This window comes from Nicotiana sylvestris, chromosome 7 (assembly GCF_000393655.2).
Source record: "Nicotiana sylvestris chromosome 7, ASM39365v2, whole genome shotgun sequence".
NCBI classification, from domain to species: Eukaryota; Viridiplantae; Streptophyta; class Magnoliopsida; order Solanales; family Solanaceae; genus Nicotiana; species Nicotiana sylvestris.
The window spans coordinates 6,702,361-6,718,984 of NC_091063.1; the positions used below are offsets into that span (position 1 = coordinate 6,702,361).

General features: G+C 41.9%; 1 protein-coding gene across 1 annotated transcript; it reads right to left on the reverse strand.

The window, feature by feature from the left end:
- Positions 1–12,936: 12,936 nt before the first annotated feature.
- On the reverse strand, positions 12,937–13,569 carry LOC138872708 (uncharacterized). Its single transcript, XM_070151119.1, has 2 exons — positions 13,195–13,569; positions 12,937–12,963 (listed from the first exon to the last, which is right to left on the reverse strand). The coding sequence occupies exons 1-2, from the start codon at positions 13,567–13,569 to the stop codon at positions 12,937–12,939; spliced, it is 402 nt and encodes a 133-aa protein (XP_070007220.1).
- Positions 13,570–16,624: the final 3,055 nt, after the last annotated feature.

The window sequence follows — 16,624 nt, forward strand, 5'->3', positions numbered from 1 at the left end:
ATTTCGAGAGGAATCAAAGGATATCAATTGGGTAAGTTCCCTAAGCTTACTTACTTGGATATAAGATCATTTTCCATTGCTTAATCATCGTTTTAGTGGAGATTAAGGAAGAAAATTTGGGGATTAGGGCTTGAGATTAAGAGATCTTTAAATGGAGATTTGAGGGGGCCATTTGGTCTCCGATTTCAGTGTTCTTGATATGTATAGACTCGTGAGAGGATAAGGATTCCGTTGATATGATTTTTATCGAGTTTCGAGACGTGGGCCCGGGGGTCGGGTTTTGGCCAATTTCGAGATTTTTGGAATTATTTGATTGTTTTCTCTTGGGCCTCGTTCCCTTAGCATATTTTGATGTCGTGATTCTGATTTTAGATAGATTCGACGCGAGTAGAGGACGATTCGAGGGGCAAAGGCATTGCGGAGTAGTATTTCACCGGTTTGAGGTAAATAACCATTGTAAATCTGGAACTGAGGGTACAAACCCTGGTATTTGACTTGTTTTGATAAATGCGACTATGCACATGCTAGGTGACGAGTGTGTGGGCGTCACCAGTAGGGATTGTGACTTGGTCCGTCTCGTAGCGACTATTAAGCCGCGTATTTGATTTGGAACCTTATGATATTCCGTACTTTAGCTATTTATACTATATTATGGGTTGTATGTCGTGTTTGGGTCCTTGTGACGACCTATTGAGACCTTTAGGGGCATTTTTACTGTTTTTCCTCACTTTACTTGTTGAAAGCATATCCTCAGTCATGTTTTACCTGTTTAAATGTTTAAACCTGGTTTTATCACTCCACTTCTAATTGTTAGGATTATTTGGGTTGAGTTCCTTAATTTCTATTGTTGTGCCCGAGACGCTGCGAGGTTAATGACTGAGAGAGGTTGAGATCATAATAGTGAGGATATTATATGTATATATTATGGATTGGGCTACATGCCGCAGAGATACTTATACGGATCGGGCTGCACGCCCCAGTGATATACATATATTGGATCGGGATGCACGTCGTAGCGATATATATATTGGATCAGGTTGCGTGCCGCAGCGATATGACGCTTGGGCTGTAGGATCCCCTCCAGACTCTGTACACCCCCAATGAGTGTAGTCGACTATAAATTACGGATCGGGCTGCACGCCGTAGCCGTTACTATGATTTCTTTTACTATGAGATAATAATGAGCCTGAGTGCTGAGAGCGAGTATTGGGTGACGAGAGTTGAGTCACAAGTGACTGAGAGGCTACCCGAGAGGCCATATTCTGAGTGATACCTTGCCCGAGGGGCCCAGTTATGATATTCTTACTGATTTCACTCTTCTTTTAAAATAACCCTCTGTTGGAAAAATTACCAAGTATATTATTTCAAGTGTTTAAACTGAAATTTGATGATTTTTTGACGAAACTGGTTTTAAACTATGAAGTTGACCTGTTATCCTATTGTTTTCTTCAGTTATATGATTTTTAACTGCTCATCACTACTTTCAGACCTTATTTACTTTAGTTACTTTCTGAGTTGGCATACTCACGTTACTCCCTGCATCTTGTGTGCAGATCCAAGTGCCCGAGCTGCAGAGTGAGGGTCCTCAGCATTGTTAGAGTTTGTCGGAGACTGCAAGGTAGTTGCCTGGCATCCGCAGCCCTGCTTTCTTCCTCTTATCCTTGTTTTTCCCGCATTTTTGACTTGTTATGTATTAGACAATCAGACTTGTATATTTAGAGGCTCTAGACTCGTGACACCAGATTATGGGGCTGTGTAGTTTCCTGTTATTTGACTTTCGCACATTTTTTGTTGTTTTAAACGTTTATAATGAAATTTAGTATTTAAAACATGTGTTAGAAAATGGCTTATCGTTAAAGAAAAGAGGTTTGTGATTCATTGATTGGTTGGCTTGCCTAGTAATGTGATAGGCCCCATCATGAGTGGCATTTGGGGTCGTGACAGAGCCCCCTACACCGTCTACACGTGCTGAGGATGATGATCCAGAGGTAGTGCATTATGATCGCTATGGCAGGACCATCATAGTCCCTGAGGGTGATGGATAAGAGTTATTTGTTATTTTTGTGTCAATTGTTTTGTAACGTTTTTACTAAGATATTCATGTGTTTTTATAATTAAATTGCAAGTTCAGGCCGGGTAAGCAAACTACAAAGATAATCACCAATGCCATCAGAAAGCTTTATGATGGCCCTTATGTGACTTGGACTGATTTCCTATTCTCGCTGAAAGAGCAAATTTTCAATCAATTTAAGGTATAAATGTTCTTTTAAGCAGTTTAATAATTTATATTTATGATGTTTCCATCTAATATTTAGCTTTTGAAATGCAGAGCAAGTGTGTATGGGAAGACCGCTATAGCGCAAAAGTGGCTGCAAATTTTCATCATAAAGCTCGCAAGAGATTGGCGGATAATTTCTCGGATGCTAGAAAGAAGAACAAGAGGCATGGCTTGTGTTTTGAGGATTTATGGAATGATTTGTTAAGGCAATGGCAGATCACAGATTTCTTAGAGAGGAGCGAAAAAGGAAAGAAAGTGTGCGCATCCGAGAAGGGGGGCTCCTTGCACACTGGAGGTGCGATCAGCTTGGGGACAATAAAAAGAAGATTGATAATTGCATAAATTATTTACTTTTATAAGTATATCAATTATATTTATTAACTAAATTAATTTATTTTTTAGGAAAAAAAGTATGGGCGTCCAATGAGCCATGATGAGCTATTCAAGGAGACTTATATTCTAAAAAAGAAGAAAAGGGGGGATGGAGATAGGTGGGTCGAGGACCGGGCAGAGAGTGCATATGTAAGCATTCAATTTTCTTTAAGTGTTATAATTTACTTTTAAAAGAATTTTGAAATACTAATTTAATTTAAAATAATGTAGGTCGCTACGAAAGTAACGTAGAGGAATTCATTCGTAGTCATCCATCTGAATCGGGCGAACCAAGCCAACCATCGGAAAGAATATGGTTGGAAGTTGTTGGTGGTCCAAAATGGGGGAACGTATATGGGCTTCTTACGAAAAAACTACATCGATATATGTGTGGAATGCAAGGTATAGGGACTTCCTCGCAAGGCAAGGAACTTAATAGGGAGAGCCTCTCGGCTACGCAAGACATAGTGACAAAGCTTACATCCGAGCTAGAAGCGGCCAAGGAAAGAGAAAGGCTTAGAAATGCTCAATTCTTTGGTATGCAAGCTCAAATTAGAACTATCCTATCTACTCGAGATTTTCCACTGCCCCGGTCTGGTGAGTCATCGCCAATGGATTGACCTCCATGTGATGGTTCTTCCCGTCCTCCTCGTGATGGTTCCTCCCATCCTCCCTGTGATCGTTCTTCCCGTCCTCCACAAGACCGTTCTACCGTCTTGTAGATGAAAGTTCTCAGACGGTGATGATTATGTTGTAAAAAACATCCCTTGACCAATAATTTTATATACTTTGAACTAGATTAATAGAACCCGTTTTGAATTAGTTGAACAATTTTGAACTTGTTGTAATTAGCTTTAACTTGGTTTTGGATTGTGATTGCAGCCTACTCCACACTACTAAAAAGTAAGAAGAGAGGGTCGCAATAGCTTTTACCCGATTTGTGGGTCGGGATCGATTTCCACAGAGATCTAGGAATGGAGTCGAGTATCTATTTAGGTTAGAATTGTGTATTTGTTCCAAATATCACTTCTAATCATTTTTAGGTTTTCTTTATATTCTACTATTATAAAACTACAAATTATAATTGCTACTAGATTAACTACGAGTAAATTGCTACAAGTTGTATCTAATAGTTTAAAAGGCACTAGGCATCCTCCTAAGTGGCCAATTGATGGGTAATTGAACCTAAGGCACGATTGACATGATTGGAGAATATACTATAATCATTGCACAATTTTACCCACTCTCACACCTCTTGGGAGAGAGAGTGATTTTTCCCTTTCTCAAAACCAATAGGGTAGGCAAATTTGCTCAAGCAACTGAGGTTCAAGTCGGGTATTACTCTCTCGAGGTTTTACCCTTTAATTGGGACTATCAATTCTCTTGAGTCTATCCCAATTCCTTATTGGGTCAATTTCGGAGACTTAGGCTCTCTTTCTCAAGAAGAACCCAAGTCAACTTAGCACAAACTAGTGTTTGCAACCACTAATTCATAGATTAAACCATGAAATTGACCCAAATAACAAACACTCATAGTCAATCTAACCTTAAATAACAACACCCATCAATTACCCATACTAGGGTTGAGCCATAACCCTAGCTAATGGGTCTAGTTACTCATGCTTGAAGAGAAAAACAGAGAAATAGTGAAGATAAAGACATATTAATTAATTGCTAAGGTAAATACAAATATTCAATGATAAAAACTAAGTAAAAATGCCAAAAATGGCTAAGAAAAGTCTTTTCACGAGCGCAGCTAACGTCTGATAATATGTGATGCTCTAAAAATGGAAAAAGGTTCTATTTATACTAAGCTGGAAAAACTTGACAAAATTGCCCCTGTGGGGTTAGTGCGGACCGCACAAAATGGTGTGCGGTCACACTAGGCTCTTGAACTTTCAATCTTGACTCTCTAAACCCAAGCTCCGCGGACCACACAAAATGGACTGCGACCGCAGAGGCTTCTAGCGCGGTTCGCACAAACTCGACCGCAGACAGCACAGGCTTGAACCTCTGAACTTGGTATCCCTCTGAACCTTGTCTCTACGGACCGCACAGAATGGGAGTGCAGCCGCAAAGGTCCACCGCGGATCGCACAAAGTTTAGTGTGGCCGCATTGCTTCGAAGCCTGAAATGCTGAGTCTCTGAACCTCTCTAGTGCGGACAGCACAAAGTGTAGTGCGGCCGCACTTGGCCTGTTTTTCCTGAGTTTGTCTTGTCTTTGGTTCTTGTGCAAGTTTCACTCCTTTTGAGCTGATCTTTGACATCTTGTCACTTTGTTGATCAAACCTACAATCAAGATAAACTTATGAGCCTTTTGGGACTATTTTGTATGAATTTATAATCAAAGCGCATGCAAGAAGGAGCATAAAATGCATCAAAATCCCTAGTTATCAACTCCCCTAAACTTAAGATTTTGCTTATCCTCAAGCAAATAAAATTAGACCCACCCCTTAAGGGAAAATCCAAGAAATTTTCAGTTGTCCTAAAGCAACCTCAACTAGCATCAATTGGGACTAACAATTGCCCTCAATACAAATAATCATTAACAACATTTAACCTTTGAAAAATCATGGATCAAGTGCGACACAAGAGCATCAAGAGTTGACTCAACACATCAAAGAACTCTCTCAATTACTTTGGTCATTGTGGAACCCAAACTCACACATCCTCAACTCTCCTTAAGCAATCCTCACCTTTTTAGAATATTAGCACACAAATCGATGTTAATGGAAATTCGCTCATCTCTCTCAAGAAAAAGTCACAAGTCCGGTTCTAAGTACCATATGCTTTCCTCTTATGTGAGTATCCACTAATGTAAGCTTCATTCAACTCAAGATCATATAGGGCTTTTGTGGAGTCATTGTGAAGGCTTTTGGTTTAGGGTAGGAAATGTTTTGGTCTAAATGGATTCCATCTTCCCTTAATCACTTCTTTTGATTCATTTGACAAACATTTTCTTGACTCTTTGAGTCATTTCACTTCTTTTATAAGGGGTTAAAGAGACACATTGTCACTCTTTCTTATGCTTTTCAAACTTTTTCTCCTTTTTCAACCTTTCCACACCTTTCATTCTTTGCTTTTCTTGAATCCCTCTTTATTCCTTTTCACATTGATCATTCTTTTTGTTTTTTGCTTTTCTTTCTTTTTCATTGCCTTTTCTTTTCTTCGTTTTTTTTGTGCCTTTTTACCACTTTATTGTCATCCTCGTCTCTCCCCCCAAGCTTATACTTTTGCCATGTGCTAAAGGAAAGATCGGGTGCTAAGAGAGGGTATCTTTTAGAATGGGTATAGGCTTGTATCATGGTTCTTGAAAGATGAAAGTCTAAGGCTCAAAAGGGTTAACTAGGGATCATATCATTGGTAGGCTATGGATTTGTTCAAACTATCATTTGGATCAAAGAGAGCCTATAATCATGCCTCAAGTCAAAATTCACTTATGATTTCGCCTCAACAAACATTCAGGGCAAGTTCAAGGCCAATGGCTCGGGACTTGGACTTGCAATTCAATTACTCACCATACAAGCTAAAGGATTACTAAAGACATAGATTCGGGGGCCCATAATGACCTTAGATACGATTTGAGCACACAATGGTCCCGAAAAAAAACCACTTGATGATTATTGGTCAACACAAGAGTCTCAAAGTCACGACTTTCACCATCCTAAACACGACAACTTGTTTTTTGATCATGAGATCAAAGGCAAATGTACTAGGCCCAAGTGAAGCTTTGTTTGACGTATCCTTAACTACAAACTACTAAAAACAAAAAAGAAAACGGACTCTAACCATTAAGAAGGTTGTTACGCCATCCATTATTGGGAAGAGTCACCCGGTTCACACAACACTCCACCTTTGGAAAGAACCGTGGCATTAAGAAAACCAAAGGTTTATTGAAAACGTCCAAAACAAAACAAAAGGCTACAAACATAAATAAGAAGCTAAAAACGAAAAATTTTGCGAAAAATAGAATGAATATATACAAGAGGATATTTGAATATACAACGAATGGGATGAATATATACAATGTGATATAACTTTATATACAAACCCAACAAAAGATAAAAATTGCGATAAAAGTAACTAAATATCAAATTATATACAGACCAAATGTGAAAAATCAAGAAAGCATAAAAAAATATCAATATATACAGTCATCCAAAAAAATGTAGGGCTCACCCCTCAAATGAAAACTGGCATTATCCCCAATGCCAACTAGTCTAACTAAGCACCAAAAATATAGAGAAAAAGGATATAGAAGACTCCTTAAGACGTGTCTGTCTGCATAGGATCATGTGTGGTCCCTAGGTCCTCTGTGTGCTCGGGAACCTCAGACTGGTTCCCGGTGGTCTGCTCTGCTGCTACTGGGACTGGGGCCTGGACCTCGACAGGCTCTAGAACTGGTACATCCTGTGGCTGACTGGAGGAAGTTTTCGGTGGGTCCGGCAACTGGATGATAGCATCATCAGCTCTAGGAATCCTCCTCCTCCTCTTCAGAGGCCTCTGTGTCTGCTCCGGCTGTAGGTGAGCTACTGGCAATGGTTCATCAAGCAATAAGTCTAAAGGCAACTGGTCTGCCTTCAGTCTATCAACATATACCCGCAGCACCTTCACGGACTCCTTGGAGGCCCGTATCTTCTGTAGCTTCTTATGCTCCTTAGCAAGCTCCTTGAGAGCCTTGCTATGTGAATTGACTGCCTTTGAGAGCGCATCCTGAATATCAAGGATCTTCTTCTGGTTGTCAAGTATCTCCTTGAGCGCATCCTCTATCGGTTGTGGCACCTGTGGAGCTGGGGGAACCGACTGAGCCTCTACAGTGGTAGTCAAAATGGACAACTTGGATGAGGCAGTCTACATCCAGTTGGTGATACTTCAAAGTGCTTATCTCAGATGGTGGACAGTAATAGGATGGGCCCGGGTAGATGGGATCTCTGGTCCTACTGATATGGATGGACCAGGAGGGATATTTGTAGATGTGGAGGTATGCTCAGCAGAAGCCACTACCTCAACCGGGTCCTCAGACTAGCCAGTTGGAGCAGTAGCTGGTACTTTGTAGTTCTTACTCTTGGGGTTGTCATCCCCCTTCATGCTATACTAGTAAAATGGGGATGTCACCTTGACCTTGATGTCATAGGGCCTTTTGTCCACATTCAGGTCCCAAAGGTACATTGTGAGGAAACTGGGGAAAGGATAGTTCCGGTCATGCTCGGCGCCCACAATAGTGATAATTCGGTACATCACATTACCAACATCTATGGGGTACCCCACCATAATCGAAGCAACCAATACAGCCCGATGGAGAGGAAGGGTGTTGTCATAAGTGGTAGGGTCCAACTGGCTGCAAATAAAAGTCTCCCATCCCCTCGCTTCAAAGTTCAAGGTCCTTCTCAATATTTTGAACCCAGCAGTCAACCAATCGGGGACGGTACCTAGGATTGCCAGGTACTATGCTAGCCATGGACGGACCTCCTCACCCATCTCCATCTTTGCCATAGACAGAGTCTCATCCTCCTCATTGAAGCCCATATATTCATTAATCGACTTCCCATCAAATAACACCTTGAGGTTCCGAACCTTGGTCACTTTGGAGTCCTTTTTGATGTGGGCTACATTGCAATAAAACTCATTGACTAAGTGTTTGTTGGCGTCCACACAAGCATCTAGGAAGTGCTCCCAGCCTACTCTAGTCCTGAACTATCTCTGCACATCGGGGTTGTGGGGTAGTAGGTCTCTATCTATGAAGCTCCTCTCCGGAATCAATTTTCTCACCGGCCACCACTCCCTAAACTTATGGTATGATACCTCACTTACAAATCTATCTTCCCAAGCTTCGGGTTTCCTAGTTCTAGCAATGCCTCTCACTTGAGGCTCACCACCTTCAGCTACTCCCTCATCTCCCTGTATATCCTCCTCACCTCCTCCTACACCCTCCCCAGATAATGAAGTTATGGGAGAGGTGGAGTATTCCCCACTACCTTCACCTGAGCCCTCAGACGACCCAGAAGAAATGTTCACTAATGTTTGGGCATCGGGGGAAGAGGGAGGAGTGTCTCTATGTCTGGCCCTCTCCGGATACGGGATGTATTCTGGGACTGAGTCCGAAGAGATCTCCCGAGAGGGCTCGTGCTCACTCCCCGACATGTCAATGGCACTGTCAGCCGCTTTTATGGCCTTCCTCATGTTCTTGATGTTTTGCCTAGCTTGGGGAGTGAGTTTGACCATTTTTTGTTTTCCACCCCGGGAGGATTCACATCTACCGGGTTGTTTTGATCCCTTGCCTCTTTGTTTTACCATTGTCTGCAAACATCATTCAATGTATTTGTTAGTATCAATCAAGGCAGTTCAAGTTATGGCAACAGAACAAATTGTAGAACAGAATCAAAGTGTTGCAAACAGTCCTCAGAAGTTGCCCAGTGCGGACCACACAAAATGGAGTGCGGCCGCACAGGGACCAGTGCGGTCTGCATAAAATGGTAGTGCAGTCCTCACAGGGGTGGGGTTCAGAATACCCTCCCTCTGAATCTTGACAGTGCGACCCGTACAAAATGGTACTACGGCTGCACTGGGCCAGTGCGAACCGCACAAAATATAGTGTGGTTGCATTACCCAAGGGTTATCTTTCAGAAGTTCAACAGTACGGTCCGCATACTGCGGACCGCACTAGGGCATCGCGGACCGCACAAAAATTACCGTAGTCCGCACAGGGTGCCCAGAAGTGGCACTAAGTTAGGGCTTGAGATTTTGCTTTTAGGGTCAAATTTCCACCTAATTAGAGGCCCTAATCGATTACCCAGTCCATTAAACTACTAAGTCCATAGGAATCAACATTTAAACTAATCTAACCTAGAAATCAAACTAATTACAGGAGGAAGAAGAACAGAAGTTAAGAAATGGAAATTAAACAAAATTACAAAATTAAACAAAGAAGAAATGAGTGTAATGTTACTAGATTATGAGATGAAGTGAAGTTAAACAGTGCCAATCAAGTAATTACGATCAAAGAAGAAGAGTAACAGTACTCAGAGTCTCTGAGGTTCAATTTTGCGAAAAGGGTAAAAGAAGGCCCTCAGGGTCTATTTATAGAAAAACCCTTGGGGCCCATTCTCACTTACCAGTGCGGACCGCACAAAATGGACCGCGGTCCGCACTGAGCTGTTATGATCAAACTTGGACAATTATCCCACTGCTGTCCGCATAAAGCAGACCGCGGCCGCAGTAGTCTACTGCGGATCGCACAAAGTGTAGTGCGGCCACAGTGGCCAACTTCATAGAGGTATCACTTTGGCCTTCACCAGTGCGGATCGCGCAAAGTGTAGTACGGTCGCACTGGCAACTTTAGAGACTGAACAATTTTTTTATTATATCTTGCACTGCATCAACACAATCCCTGCAACATCTCACAACTAGTTAGCCCAAAAATCAATCTTATACTACAAAGAAAATCAAAGAAAACACATGGGTTGCCTCCCAAGAAGTGCCTAATTTAACATCGTGGCACGACGTAGGTTACCATCACATCATTTGAAGTGAAGAAGTGCCACCACGTGGCTGTCATCAATTTTCCCAAGATAATGCTTGACCCGGTGCCCGTTAACTCTGAAGACTTCACCATTTTTAGTTTTCAAATCAAGAGCACTAAAAGGTGTCACAAACACAACTTCAAACGGTCCACTCCATTTGGATTTGAGCTTTCCCGGAAACAAACGTAACCGGGAGTTGAACAAAAGAACCAAATCACCTACTTTGAACCCCTTTCCACGAGCATATTTGTCATGAATGTACTTCATCTTATCCTTATACAAGGATGAACTGGAGTAGGCATGGAATCTAAATTCATCTAGTTCATCGAGCTGCTCTACACGAAGATTGGTTGCAACATCCCATTCAAGATTCAACTTCCTCAAAGCCAACATAGCCTTGTGCTCTAACTCAACCGGAAGATGGCATGCTTTCCCAAACACCAACCGATACGGAGACATCCTAATCAGAGTTTTTTAATCCATCTGATAAACCCATAGAGCGTCATCCAACTTCTTCGACCAATCGGTCCTATTTGCATTGACCATCTTTGACAATATGCTTTTGATTTCCCGATTGGAGACTTCCACTTGACCACTTGCTTGAGGGTGATAGGGGGTAGAAATTTTGTGATTGACACCATACTTAGAAAGCAACGTGTCGAAAGCTTTATTACAAAAATGAGATCCCTCATCACTAATAATCGCACAGGGAGTGCCAAACCTTGTGAAAATGCTCTTCTTAAGAAATTCAACAACACTCTGGGCTTCATTGTTAGGCAGAGCCACGACTTCAACCCATTTTGAGACATAGTCAACCGCTACGAGAATGTAAGTATTCCCATAAGAGCTAACAAATGGACCCATGAAATCGATGCCCCAATCATCAAAGATATCCACTTCAAGAATGGTATTGAGAGGCATCTCGTCCCTTTTTGAAATTCCACCCGCTCTTTAGCATTCATCACACCTCTTCACAAAATCACCCACATCTTTGAATAGGGTTGGCCAATAGAACCCGCAACTAAGAACTTTCGAGGTGGTCCTCACCCCACCATGATGGACACCATAGGGTGAGGAATGACAAGCCTCTAAGATACTCAATTGTTCTTCCTCCGGGACACATCGACGAATCACACCATCCGTGAAAATCTTGAACAAATACGGATCATCCCAATAAAAGTCCAAACTATCCCGCTTGACCTTATTCTTTTGGTTAGAAGAGAGCTCATACGGGATTATTTCGGTCACAAGTTAATTGGCAACATCGGCAAACCATGGCATATCATTCATTGACACTGCAAGGAATTGTTCGTCAAGAAATGAATCATTGATCTCAAGGCCATCACAAGGCCTCCCATCCTCATCTAAACAGTACAAGTGGTCCTCCACTTGGTTCTCACTACCTTTCCGGTCCACAATTTCTAGATCAAACTCTTGAAGTAGTAACACCCATCGCATCAATCTTGCCTTGGAGTCTTTCTTTGTCATCAAGTACCTAATAGCAGCATGATCAGTGTACACTATGACCTTGGCCCCCATACGATATGGCCAAAACTTTTCCATTGCAAATACTATAGCCAACAATTCTTTTTCGTTAACCGTGTAGTTCCTTTGAGCCTCATTCATGGTCTTGCTTGCGTAGTACACCGGATGAAATATCTTGTTAACCCTTTGACCCAAAACAGCCTCAACCGTTATGTCACGTGCGTCACACATGAGCTCAAAAGGTAAGCTCCTATTTGGTGCAATAATGATTGGGGTAGTGGTCAACTTAAGTTTGAGAAGCTCGAATGCTTGCATACATCCCTCATCGAACACAAACTTTACATCCATTTCTTGCAACTTGCACAAGGGGTTTACCACTTTTGAAAAATCTTTTATAAACCTCCGGTAAAAACCTACGTGCCCAAGAAACCTCCTTACCCCTTTGACAAAAGTAGGGGGAGGAAGCCTTAAAATTACCTCTATCTTGGATTTGTCAACTTCAATCCCTTGCTTTGAAATTTTGTGACCCAACATTATACCCTCTTCAACCATGAAATGGCATTTTTCCCAATTGAGTACGAGGTTTGTGTCTTTACATCGGGCCAATACTCTATCCAAATTTCTCAAACATTCTTCAAAGGAATCACCAACCACACTGAAATCATCCATGAAGACCTCCAATATATCTTCCACCATGTTGGTGAAAATAGCCATCATGCATCTTTGGAATGTTGCCGGAGCATTACACAATCCGAACGGCATCCGAGAGAAAGCGAAGGTTCCATACGGACAAGTAAAGGTGGTCTTATCTTGGTCCTCTAGGGCAATTAAGACTTGACTATACCCCGAGTACCCATCGAAAAAGCAATAAAAAGCACGCCCCGCTAGATGATCAAGCATTTGGTCAAGGAATGGCAATGGGAAATGGTCATTTCGGGTCACCTTGTTTAGCTTCCGGTAGTCCATACAAACCCTCCAACCTGTGACTGTCTGAGTAGGAATAAGTTCATTGTTGTCATTGGTCACCACAGTCATACCACCCTTCTTCGGTACACATTGCACCGGAGAAGTCCATGAGCTATCAGAAATGGGGTACACAACCCCGGCATCTAACCATTTGATTACTTCTTTCTTCACCACTTCTTGTATAGCCTCGTTCAATCTTCTTTAATGCTCCAAGGAAGGCTTTGCATCATCCTCCAAGATAACTTTGTGCATACAAAATGCAGAGCTTATTCCCCGAATGTCAGCTAGAGTCTATCCAATTGCCATTTTCCACTTTTAAAGCACCGCCAAAGTGGCCTCAACCTGCATATTAGTAAGGAAAGAAGAAAGAATAACCGGTACAGTAGAGTTTGAGCCCAAGAATTCATACATGAGGTGTGGAGGAAGTGGTTTCAACTCCAACACCGGCAGCTTCTCAAGTGATGGTTTTGTTGGTGGAGTTTTCCGGTTTTCAAGATCCAAAGACAATTTTCTAGGCTCATAAGAATAAGAGCCCATCCCATGTAAGGCATTCACGCACTCCACTCTACTTGCATCCTCATTGACATCAAGATTTAATAGCACGGCCTCAAGAGGATCCTCCACGTTGATCATAGCACTGGTATCACCCACAATCATAGCTGTGACAAGGTCTACAAATGAGCACACCTCGGTGCTATTGGGTTGCTTCATAGACTTGCAAACATGGAAAATGACCTTTTCATCTCCCACTCGGAAAGTGAGCTCAACCGCTTCAACATCAACCAATGCCTTCCCCATTGCAAGGAAAGGCATTCCCAAGATAATAGCAACCTCATAGTCCACCTCACAATTTAGAATCACAAAGTCATCCGGCAATATGAATTTGTCCACTCGGACATGCACGTCATCAATAATGCCCAAAGGTCGATTCATTAATCGATCCGCCATTTGAAGTCTTATTGAGGTTGGCCTAGGTTTCCCGATACCCAAAGTTTTGAAAACTGAGTAGGGCATCAAATTGATATTAGCTCCCAAGTCACATAGAGCCTTGGAAAAATCCTCACTCCAATGGTGCAAGGAATGGTGAAAGCACCGGGATCTTCAAACTTCGGGGACATTGAATGCACTATAACACTAACTTGGTGAGTCGTCTTTATAGTTTCACAATCCATAGAATGCTTCTTTGTAACCAAGTCTTTCATGAATTTTGCATAACCCGACATTTGTTCACGTGCCTCCAACAAAGGCACATTAATAGATAAGCTCTTCATCATGTCAATGAACTTTTTAAACTGATTATCATTCTTTGGTTTTGCGAGCCTTTGAGGATAAGGTGGAGGTGGCCTTGGCAAAGGAGCCTTGGCTTTTAGCACAACCGGCTTCGGCATGTCAATTATGTATTCCCTAGATGGGTTCACACCATTTTGAGTTTCCACCTCGACTTCTTGAATATCAATCCTCACTTCATTGTTCACATTTTCATCAACCATATCTTCAACTACCAAAGGGACTTCGTCATCTTGCAACTCAACATCATCATCTACGACTTGTTTTTGCTTAGAGGCATTCACATCACCGCCTCTCCCACTTCTTGTTGTGACCGCCATAACATGATTATTCCCACCCTTTGGGTTCACTACCGTATCACTTGGTAGAGCACCCTTCGGGCGAGTATTTAATGACTGAGAGATTTAGCCTAATTACACCTCCAAGTTTCGGATAGAGGTGTTGTGAGAAGCTAACTGTGCATCAGAATCCGCATTCCTCTTCATCATCTGCTCGAACATCATTTCAATTCTACCCATATCATTACCCGGATAACTAGGACATTGAGATGGAAATGGTGGTGGATTGTTCAGTTGTTGGTACATTTGGTGCCTTTGAAAGCCTTGCCCCTGGTTTTCTTGGTTTCCATTGTTCCATCCTCCTTGATTTTTATTGCCACCCCAATTATTGTTATTACCATTCCAATTCCCTTGGTTGCCTTGATTGTTGTTCTGATTGCCCCAATTGTTGTTTTGGTTGTTGTTCACCCAATTGCCATTGTTTTGTTGTTGATTGCCCCAATTGCCTTGAGGTCTCTACTGTTGTTGGTTGGAAGAGTTGCACTGTTGGCCTTGATAGTTGTTTACATATTGAACCTCTTCACATTGGTCATCATAACCATCATTTTGAAAACCATCACATGCATCATCAAATTGCTCATAATTCCCTTATTTTGTTGCCTTCTTTGCCTTCTCTTGTTGACAATCATATTAACACCCTCCATGGCATTCACTTGGCGAGGATTTTGTACTTGTTGCAACTGTGCCTTCGCCAATTGATTCATAGTAGTTGTCAACTCCGCTATAGTTTGCCCATGGTCATGTAATTCCTTATGCAAATGAATAACCGTAGGGTCGCCTTGAGGTACATTGGCTCTACTTTGCCATGCAGAAGAAGTGTCGGCCATCTCATCAAGTACATAACATGCCTCATCATATGACAACTTCACAAAGTTACCCCCAGCAAGTTGGTTCACTATGCATTGATTTGTTGTATTGATGCCCCAGTAGAAAGATTGTTGGATCATAACATCGGTCATATCATTACTGGGGCATTCCTTCACTATCATTCTATACCGCTCCTAAATCTCATGCAAAGGTTCCATGGGCTCTTGCTTGAAAGACAATATCTCATCTCGAAGTTTCGCCATATGCCCGGGTGAAAAGAATTTAGAAATGAATTTATCCCCCAACTCATCCCAAGTTGTGATGGAATGGTTGGGGAGTCTCTCGAGCCAATCTAATGCCTTCTCCCGAAGTGAGAATGGGAAAAGTCTCAACCTAAGAGCATCCTCGGACACATTCGTCTATTTTCTCCCCCAGCATGTATCCATGAACCCCTAGAAATGTTTGTAGGCATTTTGATCCTCAGCGTATGTGAAGTACCCACGCTGCTCAAGTAAGGTCAATATCATATTGGTTATCTGAAAGTTTCCCACCCGGATTCTAGGTGGGACAATAGCACTTGCATAACCCTGGTTTGGAAGTACTCTGGGAGCCATTATTAGAGGTGGCGGAGGAGGGTCTGGAATATTGTCATTTGGATTAGTATTGGCATTGCGGCCTATGTGTTGTCCTTGAGGTACAAGAGGCACCTCATCTTGCTCAACATCATCTACCTCCTCCCCCGTAATCACGTTTCAAAGAGGGTCATTAGCATTGTTCAAAGCCATATTGGTACCTGAGTAGTGACACAAACAAGTAAGTAATAAAGAAGGAAAGAAGAACAATACACAAAACTAACTAAATAGATAGCCAAAACCGTTAGATCCCCGGCAACGGTACCAAAAAGTGATCGCAGCCTACTCCACACTACTAAAAATTAAGAAGAAAGGGTCGCAATAGCTTTTACCTGATTTGTGGGTCGGGATCGATTTTCACAGAGAGCTAGGAATGGAGTCGAGTATCTATTTAGGTTGGAATTGCGTATTTGTTCCAAATATCACTTCTAATCATTTTTGGGTTTTCTTTATATTCTACTATTATCAAACTACAAAATATAATTGCTACTAGATTAACTACGAGTAAATTGCTACAAGTTGTATCTAATAGTTTAAAAGGTACTAGGGTAGTGGCATCCTCCTAGGTAGCCAATTGTCGGGTAATTGAACCTAAGGCATTATTGACATGATTGAAGAATATGCTATAATCGTTGCACAATTTTACCCACTCTCACACCTCTCGGTAGAGAAAGTGATTTTGCCCAATTGACTTTCTCAAGACCAATAGGGTAGGCAAATTTGCTCAAGCAACTGGGGTTCAAGTCGGGTATTACTCTCTCGAGGTTTAACCCTTTAATTGGGACTATCAATTCTCTTGAGTCTATCCCAATTCCTTGTTGGGTCAATTTCGGAGACTTAGGCTCTCTTTCTCAAGAATAACCCAAGTCAACTTAGCACAAACTAGTGTTTGCAATCACTAATTCATAGATTAAACCATGAAATTGACCCAAATAACAA

Excerpts from the sequence above, each read along its gene's own strand:
- LOC138872708 (XM_070151119.1), bottom strand. The coding sequence starts at position 13,569 with ATGGCGGATCGATTAATGAATCGACCTTTGGGCATTATTGATGACGTG. Across the intron at positions 12,964-13,194 it reads ATCTTGATGTCAATGAGGAT|GTTGAGGCCACTTTGGCGGT; the intron begins GCAAGTAGAGTG and ends ACTAATATGCAG.